The sequence below is a fragment of the Accipiter gentilis genome, chromosome 34 (genome assembly GCF_929443795.1).
Source record: "Accipiter gentilis chromosome 34, bAccGen1.1, whole genome shotgun sequence".
Classification (NCBI taxonomy): Eukaryota; Metazoa; Chordata; class Aves; order Accipitriformes; family Accipitridae; genus Astur; species Astur gentilis.
In genome coordinates this window covers 13,076,774-13,101,736 of record NC_064913.1, presented here as the reverse complement: position 1 = coordinate 13,101,736, position 24,963 = coordinate 13,076,774, and the positions used below count along the sequence as shown (strand labels likewise).

General features: G+C 41.8%; 1 protein-coding gene across 1 annotated transcript in view; it reads right to left on the bottom strand.

Annotated features, from left to right (window-relative positions):
* The window catches only part of PLXNC1 (plexin C1), a 71,493-nt gene that overhangs the window by 9,332 nt on the left and 37,198 nt on the right, over nt 1-24,963 (bottom strand). Inside the window, exons 15-26 of the mRNA XM_049792122.1 lie at nt 23,322-23,421; nt 22,184-22,285; nt 21,695-21,798; nt 17,798-17,839; nt 17,179-17,303; nt 16,426-16,624; nt 14,887-15,033; nt 7,306-7,483; nt 6,055-6,158; nt 1,694-1,748; nt 609-640; nt 413-520 (exon numbers count right to left, since the gene is read on the bottom strand). Coding sequence (XP_049648079.1) covers nt 413-520; nt 609-640; nt 1,694-1,748; nt 6,055-6,158; nt 7,306-7,483; nt 14,887-15,033; nt 16,426-16,624; nt 17,179-17,303; nt 17,798-17,839; nt 21,695-21,798; nt 22,184-22,285; nt 23,322-23,421 — 1,296 coding nt within the window. The remainder of the gene's footprint in view (nt 1-412; nt 521-608; nt 641-1,693; nt 1,749-6,054; nt 6,159-7,305; nt 7,484-14,886; nt 15,034-16,425; nt 16,625-17,178; nt 17,304-17,797; nt 17,840-21,694; nt 21,799-22,183; nt 22,286-23,321; nt 23,422-24,963) is intronic.

Genomic DNA, 24,963 nt, shown 5'->3' with positions numbered 1-24,963 from the left:
GCTGGGCAAACTGTAGTAGAGGGTGAGGAGCTTGTTGACTGAAAGCTGTCTCTCCAAGAGGAATCGTTCTAGCTCTATGGGACTCAGTGGCAAAACTCCCTTTCTGTAAGCTCAATAACTACCTTTTTTTCTTTAACCTGAGAAAAAAGGTTGTGCTTACTGAGGAGATAGAGAGGGCAAGTAATAGACAATTTTAGAACTCTAGCATTAGAACACGTGAAATGTGTCTATCACTGCAAATGGTTATAATACATAGTTAGCACAGTGATTTTTGTAGGCTACCTTTTTATTTAACATTTGACATTAACATGCAGGAAGTCTGTGTAATTTCTGCTTTAATTTCTATTTCTGTTGTGCCAAACTAACCAAGCCTAACATCAGCCCTCCCCCAAAATAAGGCTTTACAGTTTACCTTTGTTGACAGAAGCTTTGTCAGATACATTTCTTTCACTTTGAATTTTTGCTTTCCTTTGTGACCTGTTCCTTTCACATCTTTGTTTGCTTCGGAGTCTGGTAAAATCTGTTGTGAAGAGATTAGAGAGATTACACAGATACAAATACAGCTTAGCATTAAATCTACCACTTAACAGTGTAATGACTGAACTCACCAAATGACAGTGTTCATCGGAGTACTCCACATCTAAATACCAGAAAGCAGAGAGCAAACAGGCATTAATGAAACACACAGCTACAAGCTCGTGAATTCTGCTGGGCTCTGGGCTGTGCAGCAGGGTGCATGCCAGGATGCCGAGCAAGCAGGCTGGGTGTCATGCTTTCCTGCCTGCAGCGTGGGGGAAGCCTCTAAGAAATGCACAGGTCCTGCTTCACCTCCCCAGTGCCAACCTGTAGCTCAGACCACTAAGCTAGGGCATCATCATCTGCTGCTGGGGTAAGCTGGTAGCAAATCGCAGCTCCTCTGAAAGGAGGACAACAGACAGCAGATGAGACGATTGCATTGGTTTAGTCTGTAAGAGCACTCAGTGCAGGCGGGCTGAGGTCAGGCTTGAAAGCAACGGCTGAGAACAGACCACCCTGGTCTTGCTGAGGGAGAGCGCAATGCCATCCCAGTGACTTGCACCTCAGCGACACGTCTCTCCTAACTTTAGATGTCCACTTTGATGGGGAGGTGAATCAGGCTAGGAGCGTCTGTTTCTGCCCAGGGGCTACAGAAAGTCCACGTTCCCCAAGCCACCAGCTGGGCTGGAACAACCTGCACCACAGGGATAGGCGAGATGAACGGACCCCTTCTAAGCACCCTTTAACTCCTGACCTGCTGTTGAGACAGCCAAGTCAAGGTTTTCAGAACCACTGTCAAGAGAATAAGGAAAATTCCAAAACGGTGGTTTTGTATTATGCCAGGGCATGCTCCCTGTGTTGGTCTCAGCAGTCAGCACTTCGTATCACCTGGGCTTCCCTGCCCTGCTTTCCTGCCTGTGAGTCTGTATCTTTAAGCATTCATTTGCTGAGGACTCTATGTCCTTCTGTCCTTCTTTCCTTTGCCTTCTTCCCTCCTCCTAGGCCCACTGTGCCTGCCAGAGGCCCAGAGCCAGGGTAACACGGCTCTTCAGTTGGCCCAGCTATATCAAAGTGCCAAGTTTTCTGACCTCCTATTGACGAAGGTACAACCTGTCATAACTCAGCTCTCTGCATTCCCAGCCCATTCTCCACGAATAGGTTGCAGTCCCTTTGTTACCTGATCGGGTATTTGCCTTCTTTTTAAAGACTTTTATGGTTGCTCCATTTGAAATCTGAAAGCAAAAACAAACATATGCTGAAACAAAAGTGTCTACAATTCATGAAACCCTCAGTTTCATTTCCTCTGTCCTTAAGTCCGTGGCAGCACAGGAGCTTGCCAGCCCGCTTTGTTCTCACCATGGTGTGCACGGCTCTCAGCAGGCAACCAGGGCCAGGCTTTCGGGCACAGGCAGCAGTTGCAGTTTGTTAGCCTTACCTGGCAAGGTGGGAAGGCAGTTCTTCCGACAAAGTGGCCTTTCAGACTTTTCCCTTTCTTTGGTTTTTCTGATTCAGCCCCTATTTGGCCATTTTTGTTTTCATTTACTGCTTTGTGCTGCTTCTTAACCTAAACGATTCTACGATTCTATAATTCTTGCACCCACCGTTCTACAGATTGCCCAGGTTGAATTCTCTGGCTCCAGTGCAATAGGATCTTATGGGAAGGTGAGGCAGGGAGGAGAACATAAGGATGATTTCTCTTCCAGCCCCCTTTCTTCCAGCTCATTCCGTTTCCCCCACGCCTTACGGTGGGGCCATGTTGAGGGACTAGCCTGGTGCTCCCAAGAACTATTTTCAAACTGAGCGAAATATTTACACCCCGTGGACTGCAAGGTCAAGATCCGTATCTAGCTACCTTGGGATTGCTAGTAAAAATCTACCCCCTTCCTTCCCTGAATTTATAGGGCTGCCAGGATGGTAACTATTATCTTTAAAAGAAACTGGCAGGTCATGCTTTTATTGTCAAAGAGTAACTCAAAAACAGTTCCCACTGAGAACTACACCACTGCTCTGCTGTCAAATGTTGGGTCTTGCCAAGTGCTAGTGTACTTCCCTCTATAATTACAAAAACAACTGGCCAGTTCTAGGAAGGGATCTCTGCCAAAATAATTTAAGTGTTTTTTAAACCTTGGCAGCCAGCCTTGTGTGAGAAACCAGTTTAAACATTAAGATACTCTATCAAAAGCTGTGTCTTGTGCCAAAGAAATCTGCACTTACACTTGCTCCTGGAAAGTAAATGCAATCTATTTTATAAGTATGATTTTTTGCAGCATTTCCATTTATCATACAGTGTTTCAGAGCTCTTTCAGATAATACAGAGCACTTTAAAATGACACTGCGAGTAGGAATATGCTCTAAGGCTAACTTGTGAAGTGACACAAACACCTAGAGAGTCCTCCTACTTGGCCCTGAAGATAGATAAACAGGAACAGGGCTACCCAGCAGCTTACCCCCTCCCAGAGCGGTGTGGGCAAAACGCTGCTTCAACTCCCTCTCCAAGAAGCAGGAGAGCAGCTCAATGCTGAAGTGTGTTGGCTCCTGTCCTGAGGGAGATGGGCAGAGCTTGGAGGAAGAACCGTGCTTCTCTCCAGGAACCAGAGGCGTTGGTGCAGTGCAGCCATGATCCAAGCCCCTACTTCAGGTTTTATTTCTGGTACAAATGATGCTTTTAGTGGAAAAAAAGTGGAATATGCTTTCCCTTTATCATTACTGCAGCAGACATACTTGCTGTTTCTTTCAGTGTGATCCAATAAAAAAAATCAAGTCCTTCTTTTTGTGTCCTGCTGTCTAAATAAATTTTCATGGTGGGCTGCTCCCATGGGCACCTCAAAACATCTTTGTCCGCTGCGTTACCGAGGGGGACAAACAGGGAGAGGGGAGATCTGTTCAGATCCACACAACATGGAGTACAGCTATTTTGCAAAACTGAAGATGGAGTAGTGTGGCTCTATGCCTCTTCCTTGTTCTCTGGGCTCCCTGTCGTCCCTATAATCCAGTTCTTGTCAGTGAGCTCTCCAGATCACACATTCAAATTCGTTCTCTGGGACCGTGCCTGCTCCTGGAATGTGTGATGCTGCTACAGGTTAAGAAATTGGAGATCTGGGACTGGAGAGCAGATCTGAAAGCGGTTCTCCAGCTCTCTTCTTGCATGGGAAATAGGACATCATGATGTCATAGGACATCATCCATAGGACAGCAACTTTCTTGTTAAGGCTTGTGGTTATTCTCATGCAAACCATAGTGCAGACCTCATAAATAATCACAAAAGTAACCTTACTAGGAGCAAAAAATTAAGAGCAAAAGGAGCACAAAAGTCAGAGACACATGAAAGCCTAATAAGAGTACAGTGAATTTTTTTTCCCTACAGAAACACCACACAAAAAAACCCACAAACATCCCCTACTTGGGCATTTTAAATATCAGTGTAGAAACTAACGTCTGCATTTTCAAAAGTCCCTGGCGATTCTGGGACCTTTACACCACAACCCTCACGCTCCAGTATCTTAAAAAGATTTGATAGTACTTCCCAGTTTCAAAAATCTGGTTATTTTCTAGCATTTAAGCCTGGCAAACAAACAGAAAAAAATCAGGCTTGCCACAAAACTCTAGGCATTGTTGAAATGTACGTTGGAATTCCTCAGGCAATGTTACTACTCTCACACTGTGTATGCAGTGTTCCTTTTTATTGCTAACTAGTCACCTTCACAATCCTTTTTGCATTAATATGCATACAAGAAAATAAACTAGATATGCTAATAGCTGACACTCGCCACTAAGCCACTGCCTTAAATGCCACTAAGCTTCTGCCTAAAAAGTTCATTATTTTGTCAGCGTCAGAAAAAGTGAACTAAAATATCTAACAGAGATACCCAGCACGATTTCCATAAGGCAGCTGCTAAGCTATAATTAGTGTAGTTACAGCTTTGCAAAAACAACTGAACCTCCAACCTAACTTGCATCTGCCTGTAGAAACCTCAGACAAAAACAAGGGCTAGGACAAAGGTACCCAGAGATGACAATGACCAACTGGAGCAGACTCATCTGCCATGAGGTATGGCACCCATGAGCCATGGCATGCCACGAGCTCAGGAAGTGCAAAAAGCTGCCAGGCAAAATCAGGAAGCACTTGCAATAGCTGCCTGTGGTAAGAAGGGTGGGTATTATCGCATTAGACAGAAGTTCAAATGTCTGATCAGATTCAAATCTACGTTGACCTTTGCTGCATAGACTCTGACTGCAACACTGCAATGGCCTAATTTGTACAAAATCTTTACAAGTGGAGTGGAGGAAGTCCCACGTTAATCTATACACAAGACTCAAGAGAGGCAGAGGAAAAGCTGTATTTAAGACACTGGATGGTGACTCAGGACATCTGGGTTCACTGCTGCCTCCCCAGGAGGTAAGGAGAGCAACAAATGCCTACAGAAATCTGTAAAGTGAATCCAAACGAGCTTGCTCCAGACCTGAGCAGCCTTGTGCTCTGCCCAAGCTACAAACAGTCCTGCTAGTCGTCTTTGTTCCTCTCTGTGGATGGCACTGTATTTGCTCATGCAGACTGCAATGTTCAGGGCTGGCTCAGGTTTCTCAGCACCATACTGCATTGCATGACACAGACCTACACTCATCAGCAAAACTTCTAAATAAATAAAAATTGATTATCATGTTAAGAGCCAGGCTTTCAAATTCAACAACGAGGCACAAGGAAAGCTCACCAAAAGCACTCAGCATACTAACATCATTTCCAAAATCTGCCTGTAAGCGTCAAAATGTGAGCTACCATATCACCCGAGGCCAATCATCTGTTGCACATTTTACCCCGGCCCCTCAGCCTCTGACTAGTGCCAGTAGAAACTCTTTAGACAGGCAATGCTGCTTGCTATCTTTTGCAGTGTGCTCCACCCAGAAGGGCTCTGCCACCAGTTGCAGCCTTCTGTGTTGTTGCAATGATGGACAGATTATTGCAGCATTGAAAATGACAGGTGCAATTGGAAATGGAGGGGAAAACTTGTGGTACAAGTGGTGACAGTAGGTGGAAGCAAAAACAGAGAGAAAAAGGGAAGAAGACTGACACAGGAGGTCTCAAGAGAAGAGCAAGCAAATGCATCAGTCCTTTTTTATTCTGACTCCCAATGAGCTTCCACAAGTACCACTACCACCTGTTCAGATAATCAAAATATGAGGTGGGAAGAGGTAAACAATTGCGCATGGTGCAACAAAACCTCAGCAGCAGAAACTAGAAAAGACTCAAGGCAATGTTCACAGCTGGAAATCAGGTGTTGCTTTAACTGAAATGCTCAACAGAAGTAACAGTTTACCTGGTATGCTTGAACCAAGCAACCCTGCAACAAGCAAACCTCTGAAAAGTAACAGAAAACATATGACTCATTGGCAAGAAAGTTGTGTGTCACACATTTTCCTTCTGTTGATGATGGTCAGCTATCTCTTCCAGATTTTGATCAATCAAGATACTTCTATGCAGACAGCATTTGGGGGCTGGGGAGAAGCTGCTTCTCGATTCATTGGTACGGCTTCCGTGCTTACCTCGTAATGACCGATGGTATTTAGCTTCCTTATCCCATCCTCCATCACCTCTGAGGAACCATCAATATCTAACAATTCTCTTTGCTGCTCCTCAGACACAAGTTCTGCAGTATGACAGCAAGAGAAAACAATTACATCCCAATGGCATTCAACACCTAATTATTTTTGGACCAGTGGCTCCCAACTGAGCTGTTTCTCTCTGTCCTTGTGCTAGGTCACATAAGAGTGGTTTTGCACTCCCACACTACAGATTCCTTATCTGGGGTGACAGCCTGGGTGGCTTCCATTACTGCAGGCTATTGGTGCCTCACTTTGTGTTGGTCAAAGCAGAATTTCTGGAGATGCTTTCACCTAATCTAGCTAGTTACACAAGCGTGGCCTGATGTTATGGGCACGTTGGGACTTGAAGAAAGGTTTCACAAGCTGTACAAGATTCACATAGTATTTAAGGGTGGTCAGGTACTGGTGGTGGATACAAACATCAGATATGAACGTAAATTATCATCACTTGCCAACATAGCGTCTGAGAAGGTGAGGAAATATCAACACCTTAAGGAGCAAGTCCAGGAGGTGACAAATGCCAACAATGTAGAGTTTGTTAGATTTCCTACTGGAGCACGTGGGAAGTGGTATGGTGGCAACTACTGACTTTTATCTGACCTTGGGCTCTTGAAAACCCAGCAAGGAAAGGCAGCTCAACTCATCTGCTGGAGCGGCTTTACTTATATCTGTAGATATTGTATGTATCTTTGTGAGTCATATGTGAACTATTATATGAACCTAATCTGACTGTAAGTAAACTATATTTGTGGGTTCTCTTGATCAAGGCAAACATAGGCCTGTTGGAAGGAAGGGCAGTAGGAGGGATAATAGGTAGGGACTAAAGTACTTAGTAATCATGATGTGTCATCTTACCTGCTGAAAAAATTTATCAACCAGCTGTACTTAGGTGGACAGGCCACCTTACTTAACTCAGAAAAGGAACAGACAAATTAGACATGTTCAATAAATAACATGCGTTTGTTAACTGCATGCTGAAGTCCATGCAGAAGCAAAGCAGATGTAGTTCCAATGTTCTAACTGGTAGCATAAATGATCTAGTATTTCCCTAGAAATTCCTTACAAAAACTATGCTCTGCCTAAATGCTAAAAAAAAAAATCAAAGCCAAAGGTAGGATTTCCTAACAAGAAAACTCCACAGACCGACCAGTGAACTCCATGAAAATATAAAACACAGTGACATGCTCTTACCAAGACCAATTTCATCCATCTGCAGACCGTAGAGAAAGCCATTCTTATTAAGGAAAGCCTGAAGGCTCTTCTCCTTGGCTTGGCCTATGGTGTCACAGTCCAGAACATTAACTTGGATAGTTTGACAGGCATCTCCACTCTCATTTTCTGGGATTTTTTCAAAGATAATGTTCACTGTCTGGGGAAAGAAACACATGTTATTCTGACTTACAGGGAATACCTGGCATGGGAAACCTACAAACTCCTGACAGCATATTTTCAGCACATTTATTATTAAAGCTATTTCAAACAAAGATTATTTTAATTAATTACACAATGAAGCATTTAGAATTCCTCATGTCTGAAGAATCAAAGATATATAGCTATATATTTCCAAAAGTGTATTTTGTGTTCTGATTTTGTGCAAATCTATTTCAGTGAATTACCAAAAAAAGACAGGAGACCAGGAAGAACTACAATGCATGTTCCAAAAAAAGCATTTTATTTAAAAGGAATGCCTTAAAAGCAAAACGGTAAGCGACTAGAGATCTGATAAGGTTGCTCAGTAAGTCGTCATGGTAAGTATGATTGATTTTGACTGGATGGGAATCAGCGTTAAAATGCATATTTGCACCAGCAGATCATGCCGAGTGCCTTATATCATACAAAAAAATACACCTCCCCTGGCGACATCAGTGTCTGTCTGCATACAGCCGTGTCTCTAGAGGCAGCAGAGACAGGGCTACTGCAGAAGCAGTGGAAAGGGAAAGCATGCTGCAGCAGACAGAACCCAAAGCGGTCCAGATCTGCACAGAAACATGTGATTTATTCTGTTAGTCATTACTCCAGGTCAAACACCCACACAACCTGCCCAGATACAATACCCCTGCCCTTTAGCTCACAGCTACTCTTAGCTGGGACACAACTCATCTGCTAGGCTGCACACAAGGTGAGCACGGGCTGGAGGGAGGTGCCAGTGAGACTGGGTGACCACGTCCAGGGAATGTTTTCAGTCGGGTCTTATTTCTGGTGATGTCAGGCAGCTCAGCTGCCAAAAGGCAGGGAAAAAGGGATGAGCACAGAGTTGCTAGTGCCAAACGATAACAGCAATCATTTCCAGTGCCACAGCCTGCTCCTTGCAGAGAAATCACTGTTCAGCTACACGGATACAGATGTTCTGCTGGAGATGCCTTGGGACAGACTTAAAACAAGTGTTGTAGGTGCTGGCACTTTACCGCAAGTGGCAAAGGAAAAACCTACATACTCGAACCATTCTGGCTGTTGGACATTTCTGGTATAATACATATCTTTTAACTGAAATGAAAGGACTGTGGGTATGACTCAGTGAAGGAGCCATCATTAAAAGAGGAAGGAACTAAAAAATTTTTTTCTCCCTGCTGTCATGTGAAGGAAAGAACTTCTGTCCAGGTTGCTGAAGGGACAACTTTTCTCTCTTCTTAGAAAAATTGGTAGTTATTAATAGTTGTAGAATGCTATTTTCTGCTTTATTACCCAGCAAGAGTGGAAATTATGACACACTGGTGGTGAAAAAAAGTAGTCCAATGAGACAGAAATTAACTTTACTGTTTCTACAGAATCAGGAAGAGTATTAAAAACAGGGTTGCAAAACTATGAAGATCAGGATCCAACAAAGACTAGGATGTAACTGAAGTCACTGAGAATAACTTAATCAGGACACCGAGATGTTTAATTGTGAGGAAAATGAGTCCATGGAAAGGACAGACGGAATGGAAGAGGAGGGTATGTGGGAACAGTGCCTGCAGAAGGAGAAGCAGACTGGATGCCGTGCCTCAGGTTGGGATTTCATGCGGAAAATTAATAAAAAAATATATTGGCACAGGAATGAGGGAGTCATGCTTGGTTAGGCCCACAGACCAACGGAACAGACAGCAGTCCTGTCCTTGATTTTGATTGCCCTGAGGTCATGGTCTTGTAGGATAAAAATGTGGACAGAGACTAACTATGTTTTGTCTTTGGAAAACTCATTTTAATCAAATTCTTTGTCTCTTCTAGTCTCCAGACTGATCTTTCTGGAGTAGCTACTCACACTTCAGCTGATGTTGATTTGTCTTTACATCCTTGGAAGCATTCCTTCCTTTAGTTGATCCTTTCCTCCTAACATTCCTACACTACAATATTCATGTTCCTGCTTCTCCTTCATTTCCTCTTCCTTTCAGACTGGCAAGAGAAACTGTCTTTTTCTCTGCTGCATTTCCCTTTCAGCACATGCTCTCATACAGATTGCACATAAATGTGCAGCCTCTTCAATTATTAGCATGTGAGAGTCCTCCCATCCCCACTCAACTCATTGTAGGATGACAGGACTGTAAAAAGAAAGCAGCAGTCCTTTATGTAGGTGGAATACAAGTCATTTATGGACTTCTTAATCAAAAGTATCCACAATGTGAGGAAAATAACAACACTTGATGACTCAAAGAAGTGGTCAGATGGGAAGAAATATTTAAACGCATAAAAGTCTCTAAACCAAGAGAGACAGACAGTTTTGCTGATATGATTTCCTGCAGAGGTTAATCTTAAGTGATGAAGCAATTGATGGGGAGCTAGGAAAGCCAATTATTATTAAGTCTTCCCTCTGTAGCTGAAGTTTTCACAAATCAGATTCAACCTGTCTGACAGCACAATCCCTGGCTTTAGAAACCATTAATCAGAAGCTGACAGTCACAATCACTGCATTTAGACACAAAGTGTAGAACTGGAAAAAGAATCAGAAATGACTGTGAAATTATGAAAGCCTTTTTATGATCAGCTCTGAAGGTCAGAAAACATTTAAGAGAAATCACAGGAGGACACACGGAAGGCACGAGGAAACATCATCAGGCCCTTTTCTAAGCTCTCTCACTTTGCAAAGGAAACGAAAGTACAAGATAACTTAGGGAAAGATTCCGGAGGAATTACAGGACATGTGGTTCAACCTAGTAATATCTAGAGTTGAGACTTCGTGCACTAGAAATTAGTGATTGGCAACACAAAGTCTCAGTGCTCTTCAGCAAAGGCTCAACACAGGTTACAAGAATTGTTAAAGGCTACTTAAGGAGAACAAGGCAAGCATCTTGCAACTACTTGTATAGCAACTAGCTTGGAACCTAGCTAAAAGACAGGAACAAATTTTGAAAACATTTTTTCACTCATGCAGTGACAGAAATAACGACATTTGAAGACAATGTTTGCAGATGGTTTTTCAGATTTGTAGTTTTCTTGAAAGTGAACTTCAAACAATGAATTATTTAGTAAAGCTATTAATAACCATAGCAGATAATAAATGAGATGTGGTTTAGTAAAGAAATGTGATAATACTGTATTTTCTTAGAAGTGAAGAAGAATTATCTGGGATATTCAAGGGCTCTTATTCATTACCCTGTTCTCTATTCAGCTATGCTTCTGAACAAGGCATATTTCCATTTCTCAGACAGACTGAAAAAACAAGAAAAACTTTTGATTGGTAAAAGTTAGAGAATTTATGTAAAGGAGACAGCACAATGATGTACAGCACAACGAAATTGCCTTAAACCTACTCTCCTGTCTCCCAGATTATGAAATACAATAAACAGGAAAAAACAGATTGATTGTATGATCCTTCTGTAGGAGCCAGAACAGTTACCATGAAGAGCACAGCTAACAAATTGGCATAAAAATTGTTACAGGAGTTAAATTGAGGTTAGAGGGGCACTACACAAAGCAAGGGTTGTACTCTTGATGCTACAGTATGGTACTCAATCTGTATGTAATGCAGAAGACTCTCCTATAGCCAACATCTGCACTGCTCGCTTCCTAGCGAGGGTTGTTGTGTCCTTTTCTGCTGACGAAAATCCCCATATGTCACATGCTTTTAATAGCTTCCTCATCTCTCACAAATTGTGTCTAATAATACCAAAACCATGGCGTCTTATTAAGAAATTGGGTTCCCTGTCTCTGCTTTACTCCCTTACAGCCCTCCCACTTCTTTTAACGCCCTTCTTTTAACTCATAAAGCTTTGCTTCACTTTCAATAGAAGGCTGTCAGCTGAACAGGTGAATTAGATCATTTCTTCCCATCTAAAAATGCAAACTCATTTCAGCAAAGAATTCAACAGCCCAAATCCCTTTTTTAAACTAAGCAGTGACTATTCAAAAGAATGCTGGAGCACCAAGTCTACCACATGAAGAGGTCTCCCCTGGTTTTCCACAGGAGACATTCCACCGAAAACTTCTCCCATGCCAGGCTGGCATTGTGTAGCTTTTCTATTTAAAATGAAGCACTTCAGTGAAATACTAACACACAGCTGTGCACCATGCTTCTTCATCAGTCACTGAGCAAATTATCCACTGAGGGGTGCAGCTGCTTGTCTGCCTGTGAGAAAGCAGGCTTGTTTCTTCAGCCTGCGAAAAGGCTCCACGACACATCCAAGTCTCTTTCAAGGCAGTTTTATTTCTCAATACTCAAATATAAGCACAGCATGAAACCACACAGCTCCTCAGCTCATACTGGACCAGTGCTTTTAGAAGCATCTTTCCTTCAACTCCTCTGCTCAAGTATTTACTTCAGTAGCTCATTTCTGTTCAATATCTGACCCCTTCCAGCAGAGAAGGGTAACAGTAGGGGGTTGGCTGGTCCCAAGGTTGGTGGCCTTTTTAAATAAAACATGGGGCCCAGCCAAAGAGAGCTCTAATACAATTCAAAACCAACATGTTTCTTAGTTCTCTTTTTCTCCTGTTACAAATGGCCTGAATTTTAGAAAATCTCTCCTTTCTCTGTGCCCAGTGCTTCCTCCTTGTCCTGCCCCAAGAGTTTATCTGCATAGTGGTGTGTTCAGGAGGAGACCTGTGGAGCTCCTCCCTGATCTTTAGGAGCCTGTCTGTATCCTGCTGTTATTGGTTTGGAACTGAAGTCCCAATCCTGAAAGGACAGATTTGCATGCAGAGTGCCTACACCCTTGTTTGTGCCCTGCCACTGATTTGAGAGTTGAACTCCCTATCAGATGCATCCCTGCATCTTCAAGGGCCTATATAGCTTAAAAATCTGGACACTGAGTGTCTCCAGATGTGCTTCAGTATCTTTCTATCACCCTCTTTTTGGCTGTGTTTTTGTACTTTGCTCTGGACAGGTAGGTTTTAACGTACTGCTATTTGCGGGGCTGTGGAAAGGGGCAAAATAAAATACCAACAAAATACTGCAAGACTCAGAATGTAACTGCAGTGAGCAAAAGTGCAAATGCATTTGAAAACTCAGCTCAGAATTTATTCCATTTAGAAAACAAAACCTGCAAGCCCTTAGGCAGAAAGAAAAAATACTTGGTTCCCTGTCTGTACGCTCACAGGTCCCGCATGTCATTGCGGTGCACATGAAGTGGTGTTAGTGAGAGAAGAAAAGCTGACTCCTTCCACTTCAGCATCCTGTTAAATGCTGTTCTTGAAAACGTGCACAGCGGGCCTGCTTCCCCAGCCCAGAAAGGCTCACTGTTCCACCTAAATCTCTTTAACAGCACAGCTTTAGTTTCCAGCATAAATCTTAGACAAAACACCAAACAAACCTGTTTCCCTGTCCAGCCAGAGCTAGAGTCCTTGGGCTCTATCTCTGTAATTTTACTGCAGGATCCTCTCTCCTTGTCTGATGGGTTGAAAAGGGAACATTCAGCCACTTCTCAACTAAAAGTCCAATAAACTGCTGGACAGCGGGGAAAGCTGACTTATTAACCCTGTAACAGTATCATTATCTATTTAAAAGCAGGAATACAAAGTACAAAGGCAGCAAACGCCTGAGAAAGGCTATCTGCCCTCTCACTTCCTCATCCATCTACAGACAGCCTTCCCCACTGATAGCGAGTCCTTCAGACCACTTCCCCTCTCTCCTCTTTGCTGCAGGCTGCCCACAAAACCCTATCGGCGACTGCAGGCGTAGAAGTAGCACTAGGAAAAGTATTTAAGACAGCGTTCAGCAGTTTCAGAGTCAGCTATCCCCCCAAGGTACTCTCAATTTGAATTTGTGCTATAAATAAGAAAAGTCAATCAATTCCACAGTACCAGATGTTCCTGCACAGTCTACTAGTAGTAGGCATATTGAGCTTGCTTGAAAATTGCTGCTCTGCATAACTACTGGGTTTTGTATCCTATGGCTATAAATAGCAATATATTTAAACTTACCCCAGATCCCAAATGCATGCCAGAATGCAGCACACAAACAAGGAAACCAAAGATACGGTATTATGCATTTAATTTTTAGTCACGAACCTCCTTTCTAAATGCACACTGTGGTAACTTAGCTTGAAGTACCTTCACATGAAGCTTCCAACAACAGCTTTGTAAACAGCTGTAAGAAGATTTGACTACAAATTTGTCAGTCCAAGAGCTTTCAGCAGAAAATGACAATTCAGAAATTTTTCACAGAAAGGCTGTCATTTCAGTGAGCTTCCTACGTGACCCAGTGAGCTAAGTCCAACAGATTGCTGACCAGCCAAAATTTCCAGGGTCATGTAGTCTCCTCTAGTATGTGGCATCTTAGGACCTCCAGGTTCTTCCTGCAAAAATGGAAGAGGGGCAGATCTGGAAGCTCCAGCCCTACCTCAGGATATGGGCTCTGAAAAAGGCTGAATTCTCCTCCAAAGCTGCCAGGACTTGCAGTGTCCCTGCCATGGCCGTTGCTGCCCTGGCAGTTTCTGCTCCCAAGCTCTGAAGCCCACTATTCAGTCACACTTCTCATATTCCTAAGTATGTCTGGTAACTCTGACAGGAAGCCAGGAGTTAAGAAGCAAGGAAGCTATGGAAATGACTGGAAATGCAGATTTTTAAGTTGTCAGACTCAAAATCACTTGGAAATTCTGGGGAAAAAAAAGTGCTCTGGTCATTCTGAAAACCTTTTTCAGACCTCCTACTCAAAAAGTACCAATTTTTGCATGCTCCAAAGTGCAATAATCCTCGCTGTCCTTTCTCTCCTCAGTGTCAGAATGACAATCAGTAAGGGAATTCCAGCTTTCAAAGAATTCTGAGTGTAACGGTAAAATAGGAGGCACTTTGTAGTTGCTTTAAGAAAGGCTAGAAATCTATGGTAAAGTTCAGAAAGTTAGCTAGGCTTCCCAGATACCTAGTTTTTAACCAAGCAACTAATTAAAATTCACCACACTGTAACCTTGCTAATTTGGAGCTAGTAACATGGAAACCCACAGCAAATTATTGTTGCCTGAAGAGTAGCCACAAGTAAACACAATAGAAAAATAAAACCTCCGCATTCCATTCCTTCATTCATTGGAAAGTGTAATTTAGTTTAAATTCTAAGCATATGTTTATATTTTTGTAGTACAGTTTAAAATAAGAAGGAATTTTAATACCCTGAGACTTCATTAAACCTAACCTTTGGCGATTAAGGCAAGCTGTGAAGCAAGGAGTGAGTGCTATTTGTGAAATGTATATTGGTGAAATACCAGCTAGTTAAACTCTATTGCATTTTGAAACTTTGTCAGCAATAACAATTTTAGTATCTGGGTACTTAACCATGATCTTAGTGTCTAAAAGCCTTAATTTCACCTCCTAGAAAAAGAGAAAACATTATAGTTGTCCGTGTTTGGAGGGAACACAAACTGGCAAACATACCACTGTTTTGAATTCAGACACTTGCCACAGCAGCCAGTCTTCATTAAGCGTGTACAGGGCTTTGCAAGTTATCGCGTCAACTGGTCCTTTGTTTATTCTCTGATTGAGGGTTGTCACCAGTGAATAGAAAGGTTCACCAATTGTCTCCTAGGACATGAAACAAATGCAAGGAACATGTTTATTTTTGTAATCATTAAATGGGCATGAATAACTACAAAAAAATCTAGTGTAACTAAGTACTTCCTTTTAACTAACTTTTTGTCTTGCAATTAGAAAAGAAAATCCCTCTAAGCAGATTTATCCAGTTATTTGTTTAACCTCCATCCTTTGCTTTTCGGTGTGAAAGTCTCATGCAAATAGCAAGGGACAGCTGGAGAGTGCGGCAAGATAGCTCACAGCCCCTTGCTGTGCACAAGCACACTACAGACAAGCTGCTCCTACTCCACCTGGCAGACGCTTCCTAGTTCCACCAAAGAGCTGGTGGGGGGTGAGACGTGCATGTGTTCACGTGCTTACTTCACCTATTTCTTCCTTTTTCAGTCTTGTGACAAAACAAGCTAACAACTAGTTTCCTTTTGAATTGGCGTCTCCCCTTGTTCCTGAAAAAAGCCTTGGGAGCAAGGTGGTGGGACACACACTGGCGTATCAGCGAAGGAGGGAATGAAACTGGGGTTTCCCTCTCCTGCCTGAACCTCAGGCTTCAGGAAAGCACCTGAGAAAGGAAGGTTGGATCTTTGTTTCCACGTGACACCATTCCTGCAGCCTGGCTAAGGCATCTCACTAGGACAGCTCTGTAAAGATGACCGGTGTATCGAGAACAGATCTCTGACAATTCCTTGGCTCGCTCCTGGGGTTTCAGGAAACCGGTGCGAGCTGCTGAGCCTCAAACAATTCTGCTGCTGTATTAATGCAAGGACTGATATGAGTGGTACCAACACTGCAATATCATCATACCGGTAAGAGAGACAGGAAGCATAACCAAGCACTGAAACCAAGAATGAAGTGCTACCAAGTGGGCTAAAATAAACAAACAGTAAAATGAAAGAAAATGCTTATTTTATTTTCACTGGAAATCACTTAGGTCTTGAAATCTGCAATGCTGTTTGGAGGTTAAAAAGTTTGGAAAGAAGTTTAGTTTTCCAAAAGAAAGTACTCCTTAAAACTCTATTATGTGGTAGCTTTCCAACAGCTTGCACAGAAAGGTACAGCTGCATTTTAACAAGCATGTCAGTCTTTTAGTATGATCACAATACATCTCATGGAGATGAAATAATGTCTGACATGAGAAAAGGATATGCTAGAATTGCAAAATTACCCAAATCTCAGCCAAATAAATGACATGATCATCACTTAAAGACACCCTCTTTTCCTACATCCCATTGATGATAGCTAGCTAAGTCACCTAAACGAGAGGAGCACACATTAATAATGTTAAATGTTAGAATGAATGCTTTAAACTGATCCCTCTAACAATTCTTGCAGAAGAAATCAGTTAAAAAAATCTTGCATATCTTACACAGTGAAAAGATGAACACGTACCCGGAGAAATCCAGAAAGGCAGACTGACATCCAGTTTGTCAGCAATTTTTCAACCACAGATTCGGTTCGTCTGAGCAGGAGCTTAGGCTGTACATTGCTTGATTGCTCCATCAAGTCCTTTGTCAACACTTCCAAAATATTGGTTAGATAAACTAGCTTAGTTTGTAGTGCAATAGTCAAGAAGGACGCAAACAAGCACCTGTTTAAAAAAAAAATAAAAATGCTATAATATTTGGAATTTCTCTTCCCAGTCATCTTTAATAAATGAAACACACTTTAGTGCAGTTCATATCCTAAGTTTTCCCTCCTCAGGCACAGAAACTGTCCACTGATCTCTAAAAAAAAAAATATAAAAATGCAAGTCCATCTGCTCTTGTGATTATTTTTTAAACACAGAATTTGTGTCTCTAAATTTAATTCTGCAGAACAACACCTGCTTCAGTGGCAGAACATTTCTAAACTGTAGAACTGTTTATCTAACCGCAGGAAGTGTTTACAGTTTTGAAGTGAGTTTTCCTGCTCCTTTGCCTCTTTGTTTACACGTACAAACATTCTGATTTCTCTTTAATGGCTTGGTTTAAAGGCAATGTTTTTTCTTCCTCAGTGTATGCAGATGGAGAAGATGGAAAAATGCTCTGGAGAAATGCAAGCTTGTTTTGCAAGAAGTAGAAATTACATTTGTGTGCCACAATCCATGTTGGTTTTTCCTGCTAATTCTTTGTCTTGAAGATGATAAGCATAATCATACTATACCTGTCTTTCACAGAGAAATTTTTCTGCTTTTCAAGGGTGTGAATGAGAGTAACAAGAAAGTTCTTGTTACAAATTAAAGCATGCAACATGTTGAAGCTTTCATCCTTGCTCGTTTGGTCTCTGCTCTGGAATAGTTAAACAAAAATAAGCAAACTGTAGTTTGGCTATGATGGATTCTTAATGCTCAGAATAATGGTAAGCAACATACGGGGTAAGATCCTAGCCTCATTCAAATCAGTGGGAATTTTGCATTTATTTCATGGGTCTCAGGATTTTACCAAAGATGCATTTGCGCTTGTGTACAACACAGAGTACGCACATGCAGAGCACACATTTTCTGTCGTATATACAAAGTAATGCTGATAGTTAAGTTTGCCTGTCATTTCCCATGACTAGATTCTGTTTATTTTATTTAAATAAGTCATAATATACATTGGATAACAGCATCTTATATATCAAATTCTTTTTATGTATAAATCTATGTAACCCTCCTCATGGGGGAATGGGAGCATACTGAAAATGCAATCTGATGTGTTCTAGGACAACACTGAGATAAGAGATACAATCGCTCTTGAAAAAATGTTTATTAATTAAGGCATATCACACTACATCAACTTACCTGTGGCATGTCTTCACTGAAGATGGATGCAAAGCCTCCTGACTAAAATATAAGACAGGTGATATTTATCATTCTTACGTATACCAAAAGTTTCTAACACATGTAGATTAAACATGCCAAGCATGTTCCTGATGGCATACAACTTGAAATAAAACCATGGAAATGCTGGCTTCTACTGCAGCTACAATATAAACACTCTACGCAATAACTTCTGCAAAAGTGCTGTCAAGGTTCACTGAAAAGTGACCTCTCAAAGGTGACCTGGTATTGACTTCCACGGTACTGTGTATGTTACCCTATGGGGCTGAGCTGCACTAGCACAGCCATCATCTAACACTCCACAGAAAAAGCTGTTTATTAGCCCCATCTGCAAATGTGCTGGTGGGCAAGGGGCACTGCAGGCTGCATCCTTCTTGGACAGCAATGATACCCTTTGGCATAGAGGGCTTCTGTAACAGTGACACTTGAGTTCATCTGCCTCCATTCACTTCAAGGCATTTAGTGAATGTTCACTAATGAACTCTCCAGGAGGTCCATGCTGTCAGTCTCCAGAGAGGCACAGGTGCCACCACACTTCCAGTCCCAGCGAAAGCTCTCACAACAAAGGGAAGCCCCCAGTTCTCAAATACCTTGTCAATGCCTCTTGTCTGACTCTTACAGCCTGTAAGGTCCCAACACAGCTGCATGTTCCCAAAGCAGCACCCTTGAGCAATAAATTCACACTAGTACCATTTACTGCCATCTGCTATATCTGTGATGCTGGCAGCCCCTCGTTTCCTTATAGAATCATAGAATCACAGAATGGTTAGGCTGGGAAGGGACCTTCAAAGATCATCTAGTCCAACCACCTGCCCTGGGCAGGGACACCTTCCACTAGACCAGGTTGCTCCAAGCCCCATCCAACCTGGCCTTGGACACTGCCAGGGATGGGGCAGCCACAGCCTCTCTGGGCAACCTGTTACAGTGTCTCACCAACCTCATCATAAAGAATTTCTTCCTTATGTCCAATCTAAATCCATCCTCTTTCAGTTTAAAACCATCGCCCCTCATCCTGTCACTACAGACCCTGGTAAAAAGTCTCCTTCCAGCTTTCTTATAAGCCTCCTTTATATTGAAAAGCTGCAATAAGGTCTGCCTGAAGCCTTCCCTTCTCCAGGCTGAACAACTCCAACTTGCTCAGCCTGTTTTCATACGAGAGGTGCTCCAGCCCTCTGATCATCTTCGTGGCCCCCCTCTGGACTCACTCCAACAGGTCCACGTCCTTCTTATGTTGGGGACCCCAGATCTGGATGCAGTACTGCAGGTGGGGTCTCACCAGAGCGGAGTAGAGGGGCAGAATCACCTCCCTTGACCTGCTGGCCAGCCCAGGGTACGATTGGCTTTCTGGGCTGCAAGCGCACATTGCCAGCTCACATCTAATTTTACATCTACATATCTGATTTTTCATCCCTCCCTTTCCTCGTATCTCCTGTTCTCTTCTCCCCTACCATATTCTTCTTCCTCCTCCTCCACTGGCTATTCCCATTTTTCCAGAACTTCTTCAGCATCCCTAACACCACCTACCAATACAACACACACACACAGAGTGAAACAACCAGAACTACGTTAAAGGTTAAAAATGCTTGTGAACAGGGAACAAGCATGGTAGCATTAAACCAAACGATGTGGGAAATTAAGGGCAAACAGAAACAATAATCCAAATTTAACAAGTAAAGCAAAAATCAGGCTGAACATAAGGAATATTTTAAGAATAGATGTAATATCCACTTAACACCTACAAGCATTAAGCACAAAACAAAAGCTATCAAGCTAGATTAAATATAGAAGATTGAAGCAGCAGGAAGCGAGAAACTAAAAATGAAGATGGGGTCCATCACTCTTAGTTTTAGGTATCTGGCTCCCTCTTTAAGCAGCTCATCCCATCCTGAGACAGATGTCTCAGGCAAATGGGATGAATCACTTTCTTGAGCTGCCTGTCTCTGCACTGACTACAGAAGATGCTCAGTGAACATCTTTGATGTCTGTCTTTAAACAGCTTAGATTAAATGAGACAAAGCCCACTGAACACACTGGAAGGCAGAAAGAGTACAATACGGACATCATTCAAACACATGAGGTCAGTGAGGGAAGTGATGGTTTGTCACTTCGACCCTTCTGATACCCAGTTGCAATCTACTACTCCATTGCCTTTTCTGTTCATCTGTAATATTTGTTTAGTAGAGCACTGCTCTCAGCCCAAGGCATGTTTGGACACTCCCGCAATGTAAACGGTAAGTACTTAGCAGGAAAAATTGGTACACGATACGTTAAATAACTTGCCTGACTGTAGAGAGCTAACAGTGGCAAGTTTACCTTCGTGGTATCAGTATTTCAAACTGAGACAAAATCTAATTGAAACCATTTCCAGGATGCGCAGTGGCATGAGACTCGCCAAGGCGAAACAGGAGCCCATTCCTTTCTGACCTCACATAATGCAACAGAGTGGCAGACTTTGTGCTTTTTTCTTTCCTTTTTATTTGCATAAAGCAAAGCATTTCCACTCAGACAGCTTCTACAGATTGTTACTGTTTTGACAGGGGACTATCGCTAAGGAAAGATATATTCCTAAAAATAAAACCACTATTTTAATGCTAATATGCCTGGCAACAAAATAAACTGAAAGGAGAGAGATGCAGAAAATAAGGTTTCCTTGGTCCACTTTTTTCAAACCTACTAGTGACCCCATAGAAATTAGAGTGGGGGCATCACGGCAGTACCAGAAGAAATAATCCCAGTTTCCTCCCCAGTGAGAACTGGACTCAAAGTGCACAAAGATGATGCATATGTAATTGTTAAATACTATTCTGCCTTTGTATCTGGTATTTGGTGCTGTACAAAAAAAGGCCCTGATTCTGCACTATCACATGTGTTTAACTGTATCACAATAGCTTTTAGTGGGATCACACACAGTGATAAAGTGAAGCAGTGTGCAGATAAGACTGCAGGACTGGGCCACAGCAGTGATGAGTAACACATGAAGACTAGCAGATAATTCACATACACACAAGCTATACACTAAAACACAACAGCACTAACCAAGGGTTTCTACTCATTGGTGTCAGTTACACAGCACAATATCACCAGCTGAGATCACAGCTTCTGCCAATCAGTAAACGCTGGTAAGCACTGGTTACCATCATGATAGAATTTTGAAAGCTGTGGCAAATGCACTTATCAGCATCGTAATGTGCCACATATGCAAAAAAATAGCAAGAGAAGTAAAACATTGAAGAGAAGGCCTCTTCGGTCCTCTGACACAGTGGCACAAACTGCTCCAAAGAACAATTAAAATATCCACCTCTAAACTGGACAGCACTTAAGTACTTATGCAATTTTTAGAGCATTTGACCTGCATTCCTTTGAATCAAGGCCTTACCATTTCTGTTAGCAGCTTGCAGTAGAAAGTCAGCACGACCTTAGAGCCGTTTCTTCATCCCACAGGTCTAATTAGGAAGTGTCATGATGTTAGCTAGCATGTTAGCTAACCTGACTGTTACTTTAATTAGCTATAGCATGGAAAGTGAAAGCATGAGAACTAAAAAAGCAATGGATAAATTATAGCTTAGTTAGGATGGCCTGAAAGGCAAGCAGCTTAGTGAGGCTGGGCAAAAAAGAAATGGATGCACACACAACCCTTGAAAATTCAACAACAGTGCTTTATCTACAACATTTAAGCTTGGTTGAATATAGAGATGTACAGCCTTAAGTGTTCTTTAGTAATTCTTGATTCAAGAAAAGTTTCTTGTGAAAACAATGTGCAACTACTGTGTAGCATTTTCTTTAGTTATTTGATCCTGACCTTCCCAGCTTTTTCATTATTAGGCAGGGCTGACAGCTGAAAGACTTGTAAATAATTACCTCTGGAAAGAAAGTTCTAAGAGCAAAGTGTTTGTAGTCAAGGAAGGGAACGGTTCCAAAACTATCCACCACGTCTAATTCATCCATCTGCAGTTCAGCAAATCCTGTAAAAGCACACCCCACCCCCAACCCAGAGAGTTAGTTTAGTTGACACAAAGTCATCTTCACAATTATAAATTGGGCCCAATAGCTGTTCCTTAAAAAACAGTTTTCAGGGAAGAGAGGTTGTTTTTCTAGCTGAAGCTCTTATGAGCGGGAAAGTACCAATCCATTTTTGTCCCCACTTCTGTTGAAGGAAATATTACATGCAATCCTATTAGGTCAGTGCTATCTGCTACTGCAGTGCACACCACCATTAAAGAGGAACTCTGATACAACACACAAATATTCTAACAGCTATAAAATTAAAATGTTTACATGTGAGCTTCTTGACAGTTTCAGTTCAGAAATTATGCTGCACTTAAGCACTATAAAGCTCTTTAGACCTACCCTCGCGTATTTCCTTCCGAATCTCATATTCCAGCAGTTCAAGTTGCTGACTCTGTTTACGAGTTAACTCTTTGGATTTGTATCTAGTAACTATGAATGCCGCTAAAAAGGAAGAAAAAATGATTCTGAGTACAGAAATTGCAGAACAGACAACCCCTATACAAGACATATTTTAATATTATTTTAAGAAACAGAAAGATTAACATACACTTGCACTCTGCAGGAGGATTACTGCTTTTACTGTTGTCAGTGTGCTAGTACCCATGAGCCCTAGTTATCTGGATCTAAACCCCAATGTTTAATAAAAACCATTCCTTTTAACAAGGTCTTAGAATTGTCAATCCAACTTTATTTGAAAGTACAGAACACCCTGCTATGTACAACCTGCACAGAGAGACACAGAATCTAACAACCACTTCTACTATTAGCAACCTACTTAAAGTAGCACTGATTAAACAGGAAAAACAGTTGTTTTGAATAGGAAATCCACTTCCAAATTGTGCCTTTACTCTCTCAAAATAAACTTTAGAGAAGTTAACGAGATATGGTTCCTGTAAACAGAATGCGCTTTTTAAAAAGGAACCCAACCAAAGAACAAACTCCTAAACTTTTTACAATAAATGGAAATTTATCAAATATATAAGCAGGTCAAAACATTCAGAAAAAAGGTGCGACAAAAAGAGGAAAGGATAACTATTTTCCCCCCTCAGTTTAGTAATGACCTACAAATTCATGAATGATCCAAAGGAGACTGAGCAGAAACACCACAAACTGCCTGAGGATAAGCAGTTTATTAGGGAACATGTGCCCCAGGGACAGCGGGGGAGCCCAGCTCTGACAGCTGGAAGGGCCCAAGTTGTGACACAAGGATGTCAGTCCTGTGGCTTGCCTCACTAAACCATGGCTAGTAATCCCAGCAGAACAGCCAAAACGACTGCCTTGTAACATGCTGTAGTCTGACAAGATGGACTTCACCAGCAGACCAGAGTTAACTTTGTCCACTCTTATTTGGAACAGGGAAAAACCACCAGACTGTTTGTGACAGTTCCAAACGTGTACGTGTGTGTGTATGTGTGTTTATGCATCATGAGTATACCCTTCAGCAAATCAAAATCTGAAAACACATTACTGTACTTACCTATAATGACACCCACTACAATAGGCAGCAAAATAAGAACATATAAATATATGTGTGATGATGTTGGTTTGACTTCGTGCTCAAAATTTCCTAATTTGACCTGAAGAAAAATAATGTCTGTGTTAATAGAAGACAGGTATTATATCAGCGCTTAAACTGACATTTGATGTATTAAAAAGAAGTATGTATCTGAAGCACGTAAAGGACCCTCATTCTCCAAATTATTGGGAAGACAGCAGCAATTTAGGAAAACATATATAAACCAACACAAACTTAACTTTTGCTGTATTTGATGTTTAAGCAGGATAACAAAGCAGTGACAAGAGAAAATTTTGGAGGTCCTCATGAAGCACCAAATTTTGCTCTCACTGCAAACAACAGCCCTCAAATGAAGGGCAGGATCTCGCCTTCAGGTGGCCAAGTAGCTCATGCACTTCAGAATTATTGCTAAACTTTCTGGCATTTTGAAGCAAGGAGGACACATGCTGATAATTAAAAACATTCCTTTGCACTCAGTGTTACTCTGCTGAGCAGAAAAGCAAGGCAAGACTCAAGCTGCTAATGAGGGAAGTAAAATTTTTAATAGATGCCTGGCCCACAGCCCTCTCCCCTATTTCTTCGCAGAAATTTCAACCTCTTTGTGTAGGATGTTCCTTAAGAACAAATACAACATACAATACATGTACAACATCCCCCAACAGCCACTGGGCTTGTCAAAGGCAGGACAGGCATTGATTCCTAGGAATACATGAAAGTGCTTAGGTCTGCCAGATGCCAAACTGAAGCATTCACCACTGATAATTATGGCAGAAGAAATTTCACAAAGGAGGATCTCAGAGGACTATGAAAACACATAAATAAAGGGTAGCTAAGCCTATAAACAGACTAGAAGTAAAAATATGCTTTGACACAGAAAAAGAATACCACCAAGTGCCAGGGATAGAAATGAGCCTGAGATAATTGAAAAGGAGAGTTGAGCTGAAATTATTTTGGGTTACAGCAGGGAAGGCAGAGATCTGGTGATTTCAATCACTGGCTTGTCACAGGAGGTGAGCAGCCAGGGCAGCTGGAGTCTGCCAACTGGATAGTCACGTCACAGCTACACGGACACGACCAAGCAGAGAAACCCCACAGGGCTGGAAGGACACCACTTTTGTATTTCTGGGGCAACAAAGAACAGAAGACAAAGCAGGTCTATTTCCTCCATCAAATGTTATTTTTTCCTCAGTTGCTTATGTGTTTTCACAATTTCTATACAAAGTACTTTTGGTCTGAGCCTTCCTAGATTCCATTTGTCTTTTCCAAGGCTGAAATGCATTGGTGGCTAAATACGTTAATCATCCCGTGACTAATACACCTGTCTTTCTCCACTTGTCATGTCCAACCAAAGCATTCTTGAAGCAGAAATTTCTATTACTCATCCCTGTTTATTGAAAACTGAGACAAAGAATTCGTTTAATTTTCTGCTCATATTTAGATTCTCTTTAATCATCACCATAACCTACCTATTTAGTGGCCCCATTTCTTTCCTTATCTTTTATTTATCTTGCTTATGAATCACAGACTAAATCAGGTACACCTGAATTCATCCAATTCCTATTCCTAAATTCATTTCATTCTTCCTGCATGACATTATAAAACC